Source organism: Euwallacea fornicatus, chromosome 25, assembly GCF_040115645.1.
Source record: "Euwallacea fornicatus isolate EFF26 chromosome 25, ASM4011564v1, whole genome shotgun sequence".
In the NCBI taxonomy this organism is placed as follows: Eukaryota; Metazoa; Arthropoda; class Insecta; order Coleoptera; family Curculionidae; genus Euwallacea; species Euwallacea fornicatus.
The window spans coordinates 772,413-793,248 of NC_089565.1; the positions used below are offsets into that span (position 1 = coordinate 772,413).

General features: G+C 32.9%; 1 protein-coding gene across 2 annotated transcripts; it reads right to left on the reverse strand.

Moving 5' to 3' along the window:
* Nucleotides 1–493: 493 nt before the first annotated feature.
* Nucleotides 494–20,767, reverse strand: LOC136346938 (uro-adherence factor A-like). 2 transcript variants are annotated; one of them, XM_066296500.1, is made up of 14 exons: nt 20,616–20,767; nt 16,685–18,373; nt 16,010–16,093; nt 15,687–15,931; nt 15,092–15,520; nt 14,256–14,380; nt 14,104–14,205; nt 12,782–13,007; nt 10,904–11,061; nt 4,626–5,761; nt 3,503–3,591; nt 3,175–3,449; nt 2,839–3,109; nt 494–1,049 (listed from the first exon to the last, which is right to left on the reverse strand). In XM_066296500.1, exons 2-14 carry the CDS (start codon nt 18,363–18,365, stop codon nt 864–866), a joined length of 5,007 nt encoding a protein of 1,668 aa, XP_066152597.1. In that variant the 5' UTR covers nt 18,366–18,373; nt 20,616–20,767; the 3' UTR covers nt 494–863. The 2 variants fall into 2 exon arrangements, with proteins under 2 accessions (XP_066152597.1, XP_066152598.1); XM_066296501.1 differs by lacking the exon at nt 16,010–16,093.
* Nucleotides 20,768–20,836: the final 69 nt, after the last annotated feature.

The following is a 20,836-nucleotide window of genomic DNA, read 5'->3' on the forward strand; positions in this document are numbered from 1 at the left end:
ACTTGTCTGTAAAATAATGCTCACACTAATTTTATAAAAATCTAAAAAAAGTCATTAATGCAACAATAAAACAATATAAACAATTTCAGCGATAGAGCGTAAAACCCCCGTGCCAAACAAGTTTATAGATTGACCACTTAAACACATTAGATAGTACGTTTGACGCATTTCCGTGCCTCTCATGCCAGCTTAATTTCAATAAAGATATGCTATCAGGAGAATTGACCACTTGCACCAATCCATTATTCAATTTTAAAATAAATTTTAAAATGTCAGCACTCTCCATGCCAGTGCTATCAGAAAAATGGAAAAGGATCAATAATGAAACGCGAAAACATTTTTTTCTGTAAAAAAATTAGAATATATTCTCCATTTAAAGACTGTATTAAAAATATGAAATGCAATTTAGTAAGTACTAATATTTTACAAAAACATAAATCGTACGAAATGGCGGAACGACCAATAAGTGCGTTTAAAATATTGATCTTTAAGATCAGATACAAACTGAATCAAAACGATTCCTTTATTTAAAAAAATAAAACATGTAGGTTTTATAAAAACAAGTACAATCAAGTTAAACTTCAAATTGGGCAATTCTACAACTGAAAAAATAAGGTTGAAATTAAAGCCCAATAAAAAATATACATTTGAAACACATCCGTGTTTCATAGCAATTCCTTAGTTATTCTAACATAGAGGATTTAGTTAGAAAATGATGACATGAACTTATTTTCTTAATGTAACTGTTAACTTATTATATTCAACCGCAGGTCGGAAACATGGATGAATTATGTGTACCAACAACGATTTGACAGATAGAGCTTAACAAAAGTTTAAGCATAAATATAATAAACAGACTATCATTACTTTACATTTTGAATTGATTTTGAAGCTCTTACACCGCCTTTGAGTTTACTCTCAACGGTTTTCTTGAGAACTATGAGAGATTCCTTCATGAGCATATCGAGAAATTCGTTGCATAATCTGTCCTTAACCAGAGCTTCGTCGAGCTCGTAATTAGTCCAAGAGGGGTCTTCGGCTTGCATTTCCTGAAACAATTTGTATAAAATGAATCAGCGCAAGGGAGTCGGCAAAGCAACTTTAAATTTTTGGTCCAATTATACTAAATATGTTTACGAACGCCAAAAGTGAATGTTTGCAAGTAAAAAAATCTAAAACCTTTTGCTCTTATAAATGTCTTACTTTTCGACTTATTCAACCAAAGCCACAGACTAGAAATAAGCTAGATAATATGTACTGTGTTCAATATAAGTGGTAAGAGATACCGATTTCGATAAATGAGAAAAAAAGTGTGCAATTTCGAAATTAACAAAGGGACCCACCAACAGTGATACCCATTTTTGTTTAATTAAAAAATAATAATAATTCTGGCTTTAATAATATCATATCTCAAAATTAACTTAAAAACTACATCATACCGCTTTTCAATCACACATTTTGTTTTCCAGTTACTACAATCAATGTATTTTTCAAAATTTATAATAGTATATCGTGCACAGTGTATCATAATAAAATATCACATCCAAAAATGTGAATCTATGCATGACTTTAAGCCAAAAAAATCGACGCAAACACTTTATTACCTAGTTGGGGGGGAATCTTAAGTTTTAATTATTTTTCTATTTTTGCTTTATTTACACTCACAATAAACTGTGGAAGCTAGTTAACGTATAATTGACGAATTATCAAAGCAGAAACAAAAACAAGTTATTCGTATTAGAGTTACAATCTATCGATCTGTTTATAATCCAGTTTTCAAATTTCAAGAATTTCAGAATAGCATTTTAATTTTTTACTCAAAAAGGCTTTCAGATACAAAACAAAACACAATAAATAAGAAGTTTCTACATTAATTAAGAACTGGAATTTTCCCGAAAAAAAAATGGACAATAGCAAATTACTTCATCAAAGCAAATGCTATCAGGAACATGAAAACTGACAGTGGTGTCTTGCAAACAATTCGCACGACTAAAGGCATAAAACATAATAAAAGAACTTTCTTCAAATTTTAGCAAAATATCTTAAAAAGCCCATAAGCAATAAAGCAAATAAATATATATATATATTTTTTTTTTTTTAAATATGAACACCCTTTAACAAGGTAAAGAAGCATTCATGAATATATTAATTTTTTTGCTTTTAATAATACATAAATTCACCACTATGAATATTTAAAAAATGGTTGAAATTTTGATTCAAAGTTCAGATATTAACCCGTGCGCAGATACTATCGTTAGTTTCTGTTGATTTTAAATTATCCGCTTCTATTCTATCACTTTTATTATTTTTTTATTTCTCATGAATATATATCTAATCCACCAACGCTCCTTATTCGTTTTAGATTGTATAGATGTACTCTTCAACCTTGAAAAATATTAATAGTAATTTATATTTTCTCCTTAGGATGATGAGCCTGAAGGATGAAATAAAATTTTTAGATCCCTATTAAATAAAAAACGTAAGATGAGGAATGTGAGCCAAAAATGAAACGTCATATTTCAACTTTGACGACAGTATCTTGCAGGGTAGTAAAAAAGCGTTAGTACCAGGGGGAAACTAAATCTCCATTTGTCCTCAAACAACCTCTGGAAAAAATAAAAATAAATTCCAGAATTGTCGTTATTTTTCGGATATTTCGGGAAGTTGTCGAAACTTTTTTCCCAATGTGCGACATGCGAGTAAGGAATTAAATACCACAACCGATTCTATATTTCCCACATTTTTCGAGATATCCATCCATTCTAATGGCGCTGGTCGCGCCATCGGCTATTATTTTATTGATGTACGCCTCACGTCTTAGTAAGGTTTACTACTTACTTGCACTAGCACCTCATCTACATGGTCCCTCTTCTTTCGAGCCCACTTGATTACAGCATTTTCTCGTCTACGTTCGTTCCTTTCGAAACCCAAGAGCTCTAATGATTTTTTGGTCATTAATCGTTTCAAACCATTTAAATCCAAAGGTTTCCCAGGCGTCAGCATCGGCTTCCGCTCAGGTTTTAACCAAGATGGCTGGATCAATTCGTCAAACTGACTGTAGTGGTCCTTGGCAATTTCTTTACACAAATCAAAAACATACTTGTAGGAACTGAAACAATTAATTATTTTACACATTTAAAAATGAAATTATGAAGATTTTCCGATAATGGTTACCTCTTGTCAATATCTTTGGCTATCAGATTGAGAGTATTATCAGAAATCGCAATGTGATCCAAGTTCTTTGACAGATGGGCTTTATAAATGATTTTTGCTGAATATTCGATAATTTGTTCAACTTCCTCCCTAGTTTCGGGGATCACAGAGAGATGAGTTTTCGGAGATTTAGCTTTGAACGGGGGCGTGTAGGGTGGAGGTGGTTTATTAGGTATTTCTCGAACGTAAAATGGGGACCCGACATCTTTTTGTTGTTGCTCTTTTAGCAGCTTAATCTAAAATTTTCGGATATGGAGAAAAATTTAAATATGACAAGGAAGTCGCTTACCTCCTGCTCAATGGCCAATTGCTTGCGATGGAGTTCCTCGGCCTCAGTGCCCAAAGATAGAGATTTCTTTTCCTCAACTAGGAAATCTCCTGAAAATGGGAATAAGAAATTAAAGCAGACAAATAGGGAATACCATGCTAAAACTATACAAAAACAGAATTTTAACCGACATAAAACAATGTTTTTTTGTTAATCTGCGTTTGTATTTGCATGTCCATACCTCCAACTGCCTAAAAATCAGGTGCACATTGTTGTCATATAGGACAAAAGTTTTATAATAAAACAAATTAACTAAAAAAAACTTGATACAGTACACAACCTTTTCAATAAGTTATTATCAAAAAGGTAAAAGAAAATAACTTTTAAAGTAAGTGGCTTTTAAATAATATAGTACTAGACATTCATAATCTTATTTCTTTATGGCTTTTCGCCATAAAATCAGCAAAAATATATTGTAACTAACATGTATAATAATGAGGGTTTAACAATCTAATTCTGTAAATTCGATAAAATATGAGAGTGCTCTGAAATCTTTTCATGGACATGTATGGAAAAAAAATTTACCGCACATTACCGGCAAATTTAGTTCGCAAATGTGTGTGATAAAGACACTTTACCGCATCCTCGCAAGGAAAGATAATTACCTTTTTGGATGTATAACCTGTATATGTTAATTAAACTCGTTCCATTCATTTTAACTGTTGGAAGCATATTCCCTCATTAACGTCAACAGTAAAAATAAAAATTAATTACCTTATATGATATAATAAGTCATGACTGATGTTAGAGTAAGAAAATTATAAGTTTTTAGTCACTTTATTATCACAGAAAATTCATAGATATAAATTACTAACTGATTGATTCAAAGAAATCAATCAGTTGGTGACCCGCCTAGATACCACCTAAAAATAAGCAGTATTTCTAGTACCCTCAAAATTCCCAACTTATTACCAAAAACTCGGAACAGAGCCTCTAAAACAACAAACAAAATCATATCAAAAGTCTGCCAAAACAAAATTTACAACTGTTCCGCTTTCCGCTTCTAAAAGTATACAGACTTAACAGTTAAAAATAGCTCCGACCCCATTAGGAACAAACAAACTATTTATATAAAAAATCTTACCAGACTCCGCAGACTGCAATCTGGAACTTTTATCCAAATCTTCTTCATTGGCAGAATTAGCTTCCGAGGAAGATGGTGGCGATTTTAAGGCTTCATCGAAGGTCTCTGGCGGAATGGTTGGAAATGGTCTTTCATTGAGTATTCCCACAGCACTGCTAGCTATGGAAAACCGGCCTTTAATAGCCAATACTTTTGTCGGGCTTGTTGAACCTCTGGCGCTGAGCGATGCCGCTTTCTCCTCATCAGTTTTATTTTTGAAGGAAGTTTGGGGAATGAGTTCATTGTCAGAGTTAGATGACGATGGTGGCGAAGATAACGACGACGAGGCAAAAATAACATCCTGTGTACCCTCGGATGCGTGATCTTCTGTTGATATTGAATCTTCAGTCACGTTAAGTTCACGAGATTCGTTCAAAATATTCGAGGTACTTGCTTTGGAAGGAGACACCGCTTCTGGTAGAGAAAGAGATTTCTCTGTGGCATCATACTCAACAGATCCGTTTAACTCCTCCACAGTATTAACTTGTTCTTCTGTTTCACTATCACTGTTATCACTAATATACGTCACTACAGAATGATCGCGTCCAGAATTTTCATCTTTGAAAATTTCTTCATTTGCTGTGTTTGTTTTATCCGGAGAGCTTGGTTCCTCTACAACAATCACTGACTCTTCAGGAGTTTTCTGGACTTCGTAACCACTTTCAATCACTTCGGTTTCCGAAACAACTTCCCCAATACTATCCTCCCTGTTTTGTTGGACTGATGATAAATTCAAAATATTGTCTTGAATTTTGCTGAACCCCTCGATCAAACTACTGATGGAAGAAACACCTTCTTGATCTTCAGAATTTTTTTGATGTACTGATTCGTTGTCAAAGTCAGCTGTGTAGTTGGGAGATGAGGCTACATCGTACTGTGACAAGTTGGTTTCAGTAGCAATTCCTTGAGACATGGACGCAGCCTCACTAATTACAGACTTATTGGGGCTGCTAGGTGTGCGACCGATAATAGTGCCGATACAGGTTTCCAACTCTTCGATGGCCTTTTCCTCGACCAGCAGTTTTTTGTGCCATTGCAACAATTCTTCAGCTGCCTTTCTGCGCTTCGCCAGGGCGCGTTCGCGCATCAAAAGCGTCCTGTAACAAAAACTTACATCAAACATTCGTGCTACGCGAACTGAATGTATGTTGGACAGTGAATCGCGTGTTTACATGGGGAACACGACAATCCGAATCGGTGTGACTTGAATGAGTTTTAAGGCTGACTAATGTGAAAGTTAAGGAGGAGTCCCGCGAGAAACTGTGGACTGGCCGGGCGCCAACAGGATATCTATAATTAGGTGGCTCACGGGTCGACGGTGTTTGCTTTTTTTCCTCATTATTCCTCGACGAAATCGTGTTGGATTGAAGTTAAGGGGGGCTTCTACCAATATCCAAAATTGTGAGTCTATCGACTTAAAGTAATGCACAAAATTGCACAAAGATAAAAACAGACCTAGATTTGCAAATAGTTTTCTGAATAGTCAATACTATACGGGGTGTCACACAGCTTAGAACAAACTCCAAAGACCAACCTAGTATATAGCACATGTTTAAAATGTATAGACTACGAGTATTTTCAAAATGGGTTGAGGCACAGTTCATTTAATGTTAACTCAATTTGAAATACATGCAAAATTTGCAATTTAATTTTGAAGTATATATATAATTTTGCAAAGAACTTACTACGTCAATTTCAAACATCATTTACGGGTAGTTGTTTGACCCGTTTTCAAAATATTTAAATCTAAAAGAATACCAATCCATAAGTTGGAAATACAGGGTGTCCCAAATTCGATTCTACACGAAAAACGTTAGACATCCATAGTCCTTAAATAGAAGCAAAGTTGTATATTTGCGAGAGAAGTTTTTTGCCATTCTAAATTCAAATAATTCTGATTAAGTACTTCTACAGATATCCGAAAAAAAAACAAATCTGTTTTTTTTTGTGTATATTGCGTAAAATATACAAATTGAGACACAAAAGTCACAGCTTTCCAAGTTTATGTCTCCCTGAAATCTACTCATCCCGCACTACAAAAGACTGCTTTCTGATCTTATAACGTAAATAACTATTATATTTCAAAATGGTGCGACACATGGTTGTTTTTTAATTATTAAAAGATAACAACATGCAAAAAATGATTCAGGTCCGTCTGGGGAAAAATTGATATTGGTATGCATATTCCCCAAAAAGAAATCCATAAAAGCATGACTTTCATTTTTATTTTTCTTTATGATTTAAACTAAAACTTTTTTCCGGATATCTCCTATAATTAGCCTTATAAATTTCATGTCACAAACTTGATTAGTAGAAAAAAAAGATTCTAAAAACTTAACACTGCTTTCACGCGCTCAATTTTCATGAATAATATTGGCGCCAACCACATCCTCTTACAGTTTTCGCACAACAAACGTTTTTAATTAATGATTTTTCTTTCACGTCCGTATAACTTGGTGAACCAGAATTGAATTAAAAAGTTGTTTGATACGTTGATGGTATGTATATTGACAACACCGTTTTTTTTTTATTTCTAAACTGCTGATTCAAATAGAAGATTATTTTCTGTGTGAGATATTTTGAGTTTAAAAATTTTGCTGTTTACGCAAAAAGGAGCAAAATGAATATAAAGCAAGTAATACAATTAAAAAATAGAAGTTTGCAAACAAAAGCTTGAATCAAAAATGCAATTTAACTTATTATTATTTGATAAATTTTAATCGTGTCCGCAACAACTCTTTTACTTAAATTATATTTTTTTCGTAATGTGGCCATAATAGGCCCTAATTTTAATCTAAAAATGTTGGCAACATCAACAATCCATGTCAAATGAATACAGAACGTATTTCGCACTAATAGCGTTAGATACACCTTCGTTTAACAGACGTAAGCAATAGCATAGTAAGGGCAGGAAGTTTTGTCGATCAAAATTTTCCAATGCCGCCGATCCTGGTAAAACACTACTGTTCGTGATATTTATAATATTTTCGCTGTTGAAACGATATTTTTTTGCATACAGATAACTTTTTGTATATTATTTTATGAAGAAGTTTACTTCGTTGTTGTTTATTTTGTCGTTGCATCAAATTTCGATCATTCATAGTTAACCTTAAATTTTACTTATAGTTCTAGAACCATAGTAAAACCCGTAAGAGTACGTGAATTACTTACCGTTCTAGGACAGTAAGTGAATTCTGTTAGGTTAACAACTAGAAAAATACGCCTTGCTTTAAACGGGTATCATAGACACTAAAAAAATGAATAAGTTATACAAAAAAAAATGAAGATTATCTCCATTTTGCAGCCATCCAGCATCTAATGAAGTTCTATTGTAAATTGGCCTTTGTCAATTAAGCGATAAGATATGACTATTAAGCAATAAAGCTTTAATACAGTGCAATCAGAAAATTTTATTTATAAAACTGTAAATACTTACATTGAAAAGTGATTTTTTAACAACTCGTTTTTCAAATACAATTTATGCACATGGCTTTAGATTGTGCACTATACTACATTATTATTAAATTCTACTTGGTTATCAGAAACGAACACTGGAAAAAAAACAGCGTAAATAGTCATGATGCAATTCAATTTATTATATTTTTGGGAACTTACTGCAGAAGTAATGAAAGAAGTCATCCCTTAATATAATGTGCTTTTGACCGAGTAGTGAGGAATTTAAAACCAAAACCCACTTAAAAAAGGCCTGCCTTTCGAGTATCCCATAAATAACTTAAGAACGTGTGATTGATATGTATAAAAAAATAATGTATACCGTAAGATGCTATCTTAGATACGACGTTCACTCGGAAAAATAGACTTTAATATGTCTGTCCCTGCATAAGAAAAAAGTTGAAATTTGTCGAAAGTTTTAAGGTAATATGCATGTCTGCGATTTGGGACGAAAAAACATTCCTGATCCAGGATGCATCATTTGGTCTACAATTACCTACGTGAAAAAGTTGAAAGGAGAATTATATGTGTCGAATAATAAATATTTCTGACACTCGAATACTATAAATTAAACTCCTACCGAACAGTTTGGTCAGGTTATCGCAGTAGCTGATTGATTGAAAAATTGGTAAATATTCATATACTACAACGGAGAGTACCAATTTTCGAAAAATAAGAAAATGTGTGGTTCTTGTGGAACCAATAGTAAATGAAAAATTTCTGCACAGACGGATGTTTAGTGTCCGAATTATACAGCTTTTTAATTGGAGACATCGTACTTTAAAAAGGTGGAAAATTTATGATAATATTATACGTTCTCAACTATTCCCACAAGCTTTTCTCAAAGCGAGATATAAGTGGTTACGTAAAAACTTAAACGGTGTTCTTACCAACTCTCATCGCTATAACAGGTGCATAGAACACTGTTTGGGAGAGGTTGAAAGTTGATGATGTAAAAAATTCTGAAACAGTGTATTGTGGGCAATGGATCAAAATCTGGTCTCGAGAACACATGAATCACGAAAACACAAATAATGGACGTGCATTGCAATTTTTCCAAAAACAATAAGATGTGTCACAAATGTGAGTCAGGTCCTTCGAAAATAACCCACCATTAAATTGGCTTTGGATGAACTTAAAATTAGCGTTTTGAGGTGAAACGTACCGTGTGCCAGAACTATGGTGCGTTAAAATTGTCGGTTTTTTGAACTTTTACTCGTCACTCGTATAGATAACAAATATACATGGTGCTCCACGATGAGTGTTCTTGTCAAAGTTATGAAGAATAAAAACAAATAGTTTTACAAATTTTATGCATTCCATTAGTAAATGACCTCAGTGGATAACAAATCATTTTGAAACAATACCTGATCACTGAAATACACAATTTGCTACATTTTTGGAGATATATACATCCTAGAAGTCTACGAAAATTGGAAAATAATGTATAGACGAGCTGCATCTTTCATATTAATCGCACATGTTCGATACCTTCCGGAATTAGTTGCTTTCTGGAAAAATTAATGTAATATCAACTTTTAACGCACTTGACGAACCAATGTGAAATAAACGAATACCTGTTTATTGAAAAGATATGTTGATCTAACTTTTTCAGTTAACAAAATTCATTAAATATAAATTATGTCGATTATAATGGGCCATTAATTGAATAGGTTGTCCAAAAATATTTGAATACGCCAATTGAGTTATTCCTGGCGAAACGTAGTATAACAGCCTGTCAATAATGATGTTTTGGAAACAACGCGGCGCTGGCGATATAAAAATATCCCAACAGTTTAAGGATGGAGCAGCACTAGCAACAAATAAAGAAAGAAATATAAATCACGGGATACTGACAAATGACCAAACTAGACAGGTAAATGAAAAAAGTGGATCACAAAGGTGAACAAAAGTCGTGTAATGATCGTGGAGTCCAAGAACAGGTTTAGATTCATACGGAATTCATTACATTCACAAAGGCCGTCATGCCACCATCACAGTGAACTTTATTTGAGACTGTCTTCGGCGAAGGCTCAATGACGATTCATATACAGGGTGAGTATTTTTGGCAATGCATGTATTGAGATTTTTAAAATATAAAAAATAAAAGACAGATTAAATGGGCTAAGTTTTGGTTAATCTTATTTAAAAACCATCGCCTTTCGCCTCTCAAATTGTTCGTTTCCAATTTTTTAGATATTTTCACAAAACTGAAATGATACACATGCTATTCCTAATGCTAAATGTGTGCCATGTCTTCAATGTTAAATAATAAATATCACATCTTCAATATATCTTCCCAAATCTTAAATCGTTTTTATAAACCTCCCTTAAACTATATTTCAACTGATAATCCAATCCTTCATTTTCAAATGCTTAAAAACCTGAAAGAGTTTCGAAAAGTATTGTTTAGAATTTGAACTAATTTGAGCTTCACTAGTAAGGTCATACTTCAGCTCACTCAACGTCAAATGACCATTTTCCTTTAATTTTCATTTTTTTTCCTTTAGGTAGCCACGAAATTCTAACATACCACCTACGTGTAATATGACGTTAATCATATATTTTTAATATTATACACTATTTAATTTCAATGATTACAACAGGATTTAAGGATTTGCTTTGCGGCAAGCACGCGAAAATGTATTCTACCGGTGTCAAAGAGTATAATACAAACAATGCTATACATTTTTATCATTTCAACACTCTTTTGACGCGATAACAGAGTGGCAAACCTCTCATTATTACCTCGAAATAAAAACGATGTACCTTCGAAAAAAACTTACTCTTTTGCCATCAAAACGGACGTAGAGTTAATCTGTGCTTCCGCCTTGAAGCTACCCATGACTTCATCCAAATCCAAGTAAACACTTTCTTCATGGTCTGGCAAGATATCAGTCAAAGAATGTCTATGTGATGGTGTTCTTGAAGATATGGTAGTAACCTATAAATTTAAATGGGGTTAAGTAGTCAAAAAGGGAGAAGTTCTCACGTAAATTGCATAATACTACGGGTTAACTATTTAGATAATATAGGGTGCTTAAAAAATTTATTTTGAATTCCCGGATACTTGTTATTTTAAATTGCATATTGTCGTAAATAATAGTTATTTATAAGTCTAGTTGGTGATTTATTACAGGTCGATTTTTTTAGGAACTAGATGACCTAAGGAACCTACTCTGAAAAATGGTAACGAGTACTATAAAAACTTAAATATAATCACCTAATGGACGTGTACCTTACAGGGCGTTCCAAAAATATACTAACATATTAAGAGATGGCGGGAATATCGATACAAACCGTTTTCTTAAGTAAATATATGCCTGCAAATCAGCCATTTGGGCAAAAAAATTCAATATAGTTTTGATTATTATAATCACTTGTTCATATTAGACATCGTTTTTTTTATAAACGATGGCTTACAGTAACCGTTCAAAATGTTGGCCATTTACATCAATGCAAAAATTGCAACATCGGTTCATTGACCCGCGGACTCCAGGAAATATTACAGGAATAGCTTGTAGATGTATGCAACTACGCATTAGTATTGCTAAGAAATCTTCTTCATTACGAATAGATGGTTTCGTAAACCAGAAATTTTAGATTAGCCCACAGGAAAAAATGCAAAGTGTTGAGATCGGGAGAACGCAGATGCCAAGTTACATGACTTTCTCTTCCACTTCATCGATGTATATTTATTCGTCAAATTAGATTTTTTTTTGTTTTGCAGGAATATATTTACGAAAGAAAAGTTTCTATCGATGTCCCCCACCAGCCCCTAAAATTTGTTGTTATATTTTTGGGACACTCTATATATATATATATATATATATAAATATTTTTCATATTATTTCATACTGTCGTCTAATTTAGGGAAGATTTGTATTTATATCAAAAACAACGATTCTTGAACATATGGCGAACAGCAGATCTGCCATATTAGTGTTTCAAATAATTTCGAAGTTCAAATTAATGCTCACTGTGATCACAGTAAGAGAAAAATGTAAAATTTATGTGAGAAAATTGTTGTGGAAACACCTGTAGTTTTTCAAACGATAAATTCTTAATTAAGCTTGGGGTGAGATTCCTTAACAACAACAATAAAGTATCGGTGTGATGTGTCGATTTACGAGCTGCAAATCACCACAATGCAATACAGGATAAACGGATCTAGCTCAACAGTATGCAATAATATCTTATTGTTTAAGTGTAGCAGGATACTGGAGGTATTGCTCGTTTTTTTAGAATCCCTACATTAACAACATTATTTTTAAAAAGCTGTTTGATTATGATTTATACTTGCGCAATGAAAACTTAATATATTTTTACTTTAGCAGGTGATCAATTTTTTCAACACAAACTGAATTCTCTTCAAGTCAAAATCGTAATGCCGGTATACCCAATTTCCGAGTTACAGATTGTTTTTTTTTATTTTCAACTATTTATTCAAATAGTCAGAAGAAAACGAACCGGAACTCGGCACGTAATATAAAAATAATGTAATAAATTCCAGAAAAGGCAATATGAGGCTTAAAAGTCTAAGCTAAAAAATATATAAACATACATGCATAGGCGTTTAGTTGAATAAGGTATGAAAGGAATCCTTATTTTTTCAAATTTTATTCAACAGCTCTAAAATGTGTGAGACACATTTTGTTACTTACTTCCTCATTAGCATTTCGTTGTATAATAGAGGCATCTGAATTCACGGTGGAATAGACACTACTTTGAATAGCCTTCAAAGGTCCGGAGGATGCCTTTTTCTTACGGCTGTCTACTTTACAGCTTGACAACACTTTATCCGAGACTAGTTGCTTTTTAATTTCGTTCCTGTCTTTCTTCAGGGTGGCTTTCCGTTTTTGCGACTCCTCTTTTTGCATTTGCTTCAATCTGTAAAGAGACGACTTCTCACTACCTTATATAAAGATTAACTAATACTGTTCTCGCGTAAAAGTTTGAAAAACTTTACATCCAAACGTGCCACCTAACATTAAGATTTATTGTGTGTATAATAGAATGTGGGTAAATATTCATAATTACTTTTAGATAACGCTGGGTGCGTTGATAAAAAAAAAAGTGCCATATAATAATTGTTCTTATCGTCTACCAACTTCAAACAATCAATACCTATCAATAGGAGTGCTAATGACTATTGATAAGTACTATATACAAATAATGAGTAACCATAGTCTAACGCAATTTAAGTAGCTGTTGACTGTAAATATATACATGTAATCGTAACTATGAAAAATACTCCGGATTTCCAATCTTAATTATTCCGGGTTTACAATCTGAATGACTCCGAACCGAATATTACCTATAATATCCATCATTTGTACACATATTCTTAAACTATTATCAATTACTTACTATATAGGGTGGCACAAATTACAATAACTAATTTTTCTCAGTGCTTAAAATAAAAAGGATTTTCGAAAAATTAAAACTTTTATTCAATTGTAGTTAAAGATGTTTCTCAAAAATCAACGAACGTTTTTCTTTAATAAATGTTAAAATCTAGAACTTTTTCCATACAAATCAATGCTTTCTCGGAGTTTAAAATTAGGAGTTGTCAATTATCATCGTTTTTAAAGATTGGCACTATTATCTATATCTATATGTATCTTACTTTTTTTCAATGAATGGACAGAACGAAATATATTTAGAGGATGAGCGAAGTTTTATATTGCTTACAACTAAAATAAAAATATATTATGCCATTTAAAATTCAAATTGAAATATTGAAAAAACGTCGCAAGAGTTGCAATAGTATTTGTAAAGCTCATGTAAACATTCTCGTCAATTAGAATAAATCGCTCGATATATCCCAAAGTATAGCAAGAAGAGTTATTTCTACCAAACTATTAATATAATGAAGAATATTTACTTATGATCACATTACATACACATAAGTATCCATATGTATGTATATATAGTAGTCAGACCTATTATCAAACCTGAAATTTTTATCCACTTTTACCCTTACCTCCGCATTTCCTGCCTTTCTTCCTGATGTTTTAAAAGAATTCCTCTCTGTTTCTTCTTAATTAGAGACGCTTCGGCTAATTTTCCAGTTTCAATTAGTTGCCTAAAATAATTAAATAACAGCTGTATGATCAAAAAATAGACGCGACTAACTTTTTTTGCATCTCTAAGTAAATCAGCTCTTTCTTGGTCCGGTTCAACAGGGACTGCTCCCGAATTTTCAGCTGTTTCTTCCAATTTTCAATGCGATCATCTTCGTATTTTATAAGGCGATCAAACTGAAAGAAAAAATGGAATGTAAGATCATTTACCCTGAATGCCCATGATAAACCTCATTGAATGGATAACTTTATTACTAATAAATATAGAATTTCGATAGAGGTACAATACTAATTATTATCGACGAGCATGAAAGGCGTTAAGAGCACGGTGTGTAGTCTTAAATATTTACCTTTAATGAAGCTACTTCTCTTTAAGGTGTATAACCGGGGAGGTGCTTAGGAAGTACGTCTTAAGTTCGCGTGGATTTTGTGAAAAATGGCAATGGGTTCAACAAAACAAGTAAGGAAGAGCAAAACAAACAACAATGAAGTTTGATAATTTGAGGTATAGAGTACTATTGTAGAGTATAATATGGTATGTGTAACATATTATGTTTCTACAAGACAGCAAATTATGACATTATTAGCAACTCAGCTTATGAGACGTGGTAGTACGTAGTAGACGAGTAGCATATTCCATAATCTGAAAGTGTATCGTGAAAAATGTTAAAGGAAAAGGGAGCGTATTCATGACCAGATACTTTAGATAATTACATACATTATTGACTTTACCAAGTGTCGAGAATTGGATCCTTAATTTCTAATATCACACCGGTTTTTTTTAACATGAACCGTAGGAATTTCCATACAACATATTTGGCTGTTTTAGTTACCTAGATACCAAGATAGATAAGACTCATCTTGTATAAGAAAAACCGCTAAACTTACCATTTTCAAAGACATGATTTGAGCAGTCCCAAAAATAATAGCTCGCATAGATCCTGCTCCATGGCTCCGCGAACTCAACGCTGAACTTGCAACTTCTAGTATATTTCCTTCCGTAAAATTCTGGCTACTAGCCAAAGTGGCATTAGAAAGTGCAGATTCATTCGAACGATGCCAAATGCGATCGGTCAGATCTGTTAGTTCTAAAGTCGAATAGTTCTCATTTTGCGTTAAATCCGAGACAGCTACTTGAGATGTTTGAGTGTCTTTGTTTTCCATATTCTTCTTCACAGCAGCTTGCCATATATTGCTGTTACTCATTGATTCATAAGTTCTTTCTATATCCGACAAACGATTGATGGTCTGATTTACGTCAGTTAAGAGATGGATCTCTGCTTCAAACCTCAATTGAATTTCCTTTGCAGCGCCAGTCTAAATGGTTAATTATTTTATTAAAATGTTTAAATTACTAATCCAAAATATAATTAAAGTGCAAAGCATTCTGACAAAATCTCGTTTCCTTAATGGATGTTAAAGAAAAGTTGTTTTTTTTTTTAATTTATTTCTGTTCATGGATTTTAAACATTAAAGTAGTTACCACCGATTCCGCTTTATTAGACCGCAGAGTTATATTCTTCTTTAAAGCAGCTCTTTCTCTCTCTCGATGAACACTAGAAGGATTTCTGTTTACATTTACAGTCAGCTTCGCCTTATGTTTGTGAAGATTTGGAACAGACTTTGAGGACTTCAAAGAAACTTCTGACTTGGGTAAAGACTTGCTGGATGAAGACATATAATCGCTTTGACTATCAAGGTGTTCAAGTGTCCTCAAGGGGACTGAATCTAAATACATAAATGCATTGAATAAATGTGGAATATTGCGTTAAATTTTATGACAAAACAATTGCATTAACAACTTACCAATAGATTTATCATTTACCATACGTTGGTTAAGAATTGATATTGATGTAACAGTTTTAGAGGCTGTAATGGATGTTTGACAATCTGAAAAAGACATAATATGGGAAACCAGAAAATTAAGTAATTTCATATGAACTTTTAAAAATATTTTACTTTTGGTGCTTTTATTCACACACAAAATGGCATTAGTGACGATACCCGACATGCAGAGTGCGGTATCTCATATAGAACTGATTCAAATTTGTGTCAAACACCCTCAAACCTGTACTGAGAAAAAATACATAAATATGTTTTAATTTTTTTATGAAGCTAATTTATTTATTGTTTTTCTGTTATACAATTTACCTGCTTTATAAGCTTTAAATTTTTTGGAAGAGAAATGCCTTGGAAAACCTATCACCTACACGCGTAAGACCATAAGAATACATAAAAGAATCCAAATCTTTTAAACGTGAATAAATAAATGATACGTTTGATTTCTTCTGGATAATACCCACCAAACATAACAGGGAAACGTTAAGTTCATTGAATGTTAGTTCATCAATAATTTTTTCACTATGCTATATTTGAAATAAGAAAATTACTTTTTCTAAGCAGAATGACAATTCTTCTAAAACAATTTATTTTAACACATTCTTGGCCACCTAAAAACTACCACAAAATTCAAAAACTTACCCTCACTGCCACGACTCCTTTCCTCACTTAGCGGAGGCTGTTTAATGACATTTCCAACAGATAACATTTTTCGAGAGTCATTTGATTCTGTTGACAATTCTTGAAAGCTGTTTGTCGCTATTTCTTCCATGGATTTCTTAATTACACTTGCAGAATTTTTTTCCATATTACTCATTGCAAAACGATTTTCTAAATAAACTGGTGATCGATTGGCACGATTGAAAGAAACTAGAGAATCGCGACGGTCCGACTGGTTGGGTGACAAAAAATCTGAACTGTAGGTCTGCAAATTTGAATGACGTTGGCTAATCTCTTTGCCTTCAAACGTTACATCTGTAATTCCACTCTTAGGTTCAGGATTCTTCTCTTTGTAATTTTTTATATTGCTTAAATCATTACTTACTTCTTTTCGTTTTGAATTGCATAAGGAAATGTCCTTGGAATAATGCAATGATAATGGGTGAGAGGTATCTTGGTCAGAACTTCCCTGAGGACGATTCAATCTAATATTTTCTATGCCTTCAGGAATAACTTCCTTTTCCTTCAGAGGCATTTTAAATAACTGTCTTTTGACTTCATCAAGTCTATCACTATTTACAGTCTGCAGCATTACGCGTTCAACCCTAACAGGATCCAAATTTTTGCGTACAGAAAAACTCTCAGAGGATATGCTTGGAATGTTCTTAGAAGTATCAGAGTCATGATCGGAATAAGGCACAGCCAATCCATCTTTAGGATGACTAACATTTACCTGCTGATTCATATGTTCTTTCGATCTTTGGGGAAATTTGTGAGAAAGAAATGAGTTGAAATCCTGTTGTTTGTGACTATTACTAGATGCACTGAGAAGGTCCATATCACCTTGAACTCCTACATCAATATAAACTGGCCTTCTATCATTCTGAACATACTGTAATTGTCTCTTAACAGTGTTTATGAAATTATAAGGATCTCCCTGAGGTTGCTCTTTAAGCCATTCGGGCATTTGGTTATTATTAGGTGCTACAGTCAATGATTCTGTACATTTCATTGGCTCTACTTGGACAAATGATGCATGCAACAATTTTTTTTGAACTGCAGCAGATCCTTCTCTACGATTTATTTCACAAGGATTCAACAAATTTGTATTTTGAAGATTTTCTAAAGAAGCACTTTTTGGTTTAATAATACTCTGATCAAGTGAGCTTGTAGCAGAAGATGGCTCTCGAGATTTTGACCTTGCAGGTTTAGCCCTTTTATTGACGTTCTTTTTAATTATTTCTTGGGCTTTCCTTTGCAGTTCTTGAAGCTTTTCCTTCCGAATATCCGCTGCCGCTCGTCCTTCGAATTTCCTTATTTTACTGTCAGCTAGCCTCTTGGCCTTTTGCTTTTTCAAATAATCTTTTACTTCTTCAACATTATAAGTTTTACATTTCTTGGGAGACACACCAGCATCTGTCTGCACTACACTTGTGGGATCTTTTTTGATTTGAGACGATTCCTTCAGATCAAAGCTTCTAACAATTTGCACTTTATTAGCGGCTGGCTCCAGTGGGCTGAAAGCAACAGGAATTACAGGCTGGCTACCTTTAATTCCGGCAGCTATTAAAGCGGTAAGTTCCTGTTTGAGTCTTTCTGTTTCGCCTGCAGATTCCAGAATCCTTTTTGACACATCATCCAAAGGTCTTCTTGCTTTGTCCATTGTGGTGCCTGAAATATAATGAGAAAAAATATTGGAAAATAAATAAAAAATATTCATATTTTTGTATAAATTACTTAATAATAGGTTTGAACGTTGTTATTTTAGACTTCACATGTAAAAGTGGATAGCGCGGAACCATTTCATTGCCAATTTTGAAATTTTTAAACCATGACTTTAACTAATAAAAACTAAAAATATTCAAACAAAGTGCAGGCTCAAAAACAGGGTTTTTCATATATTTTTGAGCACCCCTAATGTGTTAATTTTAAGAGTTAGAAAAATGTTCAAATGCTACCAACTACCAAAGATAAGATATCTAAAACATCTTATGTGTTCACCTGTGATGTTCAGCCTTTGGTAGTAAAACAACACGTTTATTTCAAGTCTTATTTTCCAAGTTACTTCCAACCAACTTCAAGAGGTACGGTGTTGGTCGAATCCAATCTAATGGTCATAATTTTCTTTAAATTTTGCCGCTATCGCCTCCGACACCAGCGGGAGGGCAAAGAACCCTTAGTCAATTGTGACAAGTTCATTTACACTTCTCGCATTAAATGGTAAGTAATATTCACGTCTTATATTTTCTTTTTATGACGCGTCTAGCTCTTTAGGCTGGATTCGACGCGACCATATCTTTGTTTTCCCAAATACTATCAATTTTAATTTTAATTTTTTTTCAAATTCTGACTGAAAATGGCCAAAAGTAAAATTTATAATGATTGTGAAGAGTTTTTTACCTAATCGAATCATGTGAATGAATCTGATAATGATGAGGGCAATTTTGAGTTAAACGAAAATAATTCTGAAATGGAGAACGAAATCCTTTCTAATCATGACGTTAACAAGATTATTGATAGAGATGCTGGAGATTATTCCATAACTGATTCCAACCGAGAAGAAGCTAGATATTTCTATATCCCCTGAAAAACATCTCCAGACTAACACCGAACCTCCATCGTATTTTATAGTAAGTTTTGTATACTTTGACATTAAACGAGTATTAGGTGGATGTTGTACATGTATAATGCCTTCTGAAGAGATCAAATTAAACTTTGATTCATCACAGAAATAGACATGCTTCCACTGTGTAACTGTGCAATGTGCAATTTTGATATTCTTTAGCAAATTGTAATTAGGTTGAAATATATTTTTTTGTACAGTAACTGTTTTTTTAGCCGTTCTTCTGGAAAATAAATTAGCCTCTACTATCTTATGCCTGATTATACTAGAACCTATTAAAGGCCACCCTATTTCCACAATATTGACTTTTATTTTATTGGAGAATAGGATCTTGAATGGATATCTTCTTATGGCCCTAGCGAATCTTTCATCAGCTTATCTTGGTCGACCCGCCTTCTTTTAAAGTGATACGTTTCCCATTTGATGACGCTTTTTAATTATCATGCTTATAGTAAATCTTGATAATTGAAATTGCTTCACAATCTGTGATTGGCTCACATCTGCATTTTTAGTGGATAACACACATAATTCAAAATCTTTGGAAATATTAACACTATGTCACATTTTTTAACATTAAATTAGCTTTTCACTATTACTATATCTACCAAAGTGATTCTATTAGAAATAAACATTTCAATATCAGGAAGATTTAGAGTTTTTTGTGCATCTATTTTTAGCCAGTGCTATGTTTATGTTTTCATGTATTTTAACAATATTTGATAAGAGATGTGCTATTTTGTTGTTTTTTTCAATTAGCTATTTGAGGATGAAATGTTATTTAATTTAATACAGGGTTTTTAGTATGAATTATTAAAAATCCTATATTTTATATTTTTTTAGATAAAGAGTGAAAGTGGTAATTCATATTTGAACCATTTTTAATGTTCATTTGTTTTTTTAAAAATATCAAACACTTTTAAAATTAGGCTGGGTCAGATTTGATCCGACTGTACCTTCTATTTCTCTGAAAACTACCATACTTCGTGAGAGTTAAACGTGCAGATCTATGGCAATGTAAGACTTAGTTTAGATCTGAGAGCTGAGGTCTCAATTGTATTCTTGATTCTCCTATTAACAGTGTATGGCACTTCTCTACAGATTCAGAGGAATACAGAAATGCTTCTTCAAATTTAACGAATAGTTAAAAAATGTATATTATAAATGATTATAAAAATATTATTATTAATATATTTAATTATTATAAAAAAATTTTAAAAAGGAATCTTCACAACAGAATTGATCATACACAGGCTACACTCCATACAGGATCTTTAGGAATTATGATGTTACCTTTAAGGGTCTTCAGTTTGTTGCTATATATCACTCATTCGGCACTCAAATTAATACATGAGAAACTAACGAAATAAATTCCTGTTAAACTTTTTTTTATTTTCAAAAACAGTTTAAAGTAAAAAAAAAACTGTTAGGTTTTGAAACGTGGTAAACATCTCAACGTCATTGTCATTGTCAATTAACGCTGAACTAAATCCTTTTAAATTCCAAGCCACGAA

Bases quoted from the DNA above. Each gene is read 5' to 3' on its own strand.
- LOC136346938 (XM_066296500.1), bottom strand. From the start codon at position 18,365: ATGGACAAAGCAAGAAGACCTTTGGATGATGTGTCAAAAAGGATTCTG. The intron at 15,932-16,009 runs GTAAGTTGTTAA...TTATGTATTTAG, and splicing joins GGTAAATGATAAATCTATTG to ATTCAGTCCCCTTGAGGACA. The intron at 11,062-12,781 runs GTAAGTAACAAA...TTAAATTTATAG, and splicing joins AACGAAATGCTAATGAGGAA to GTTACTACCATATCTTCAAG.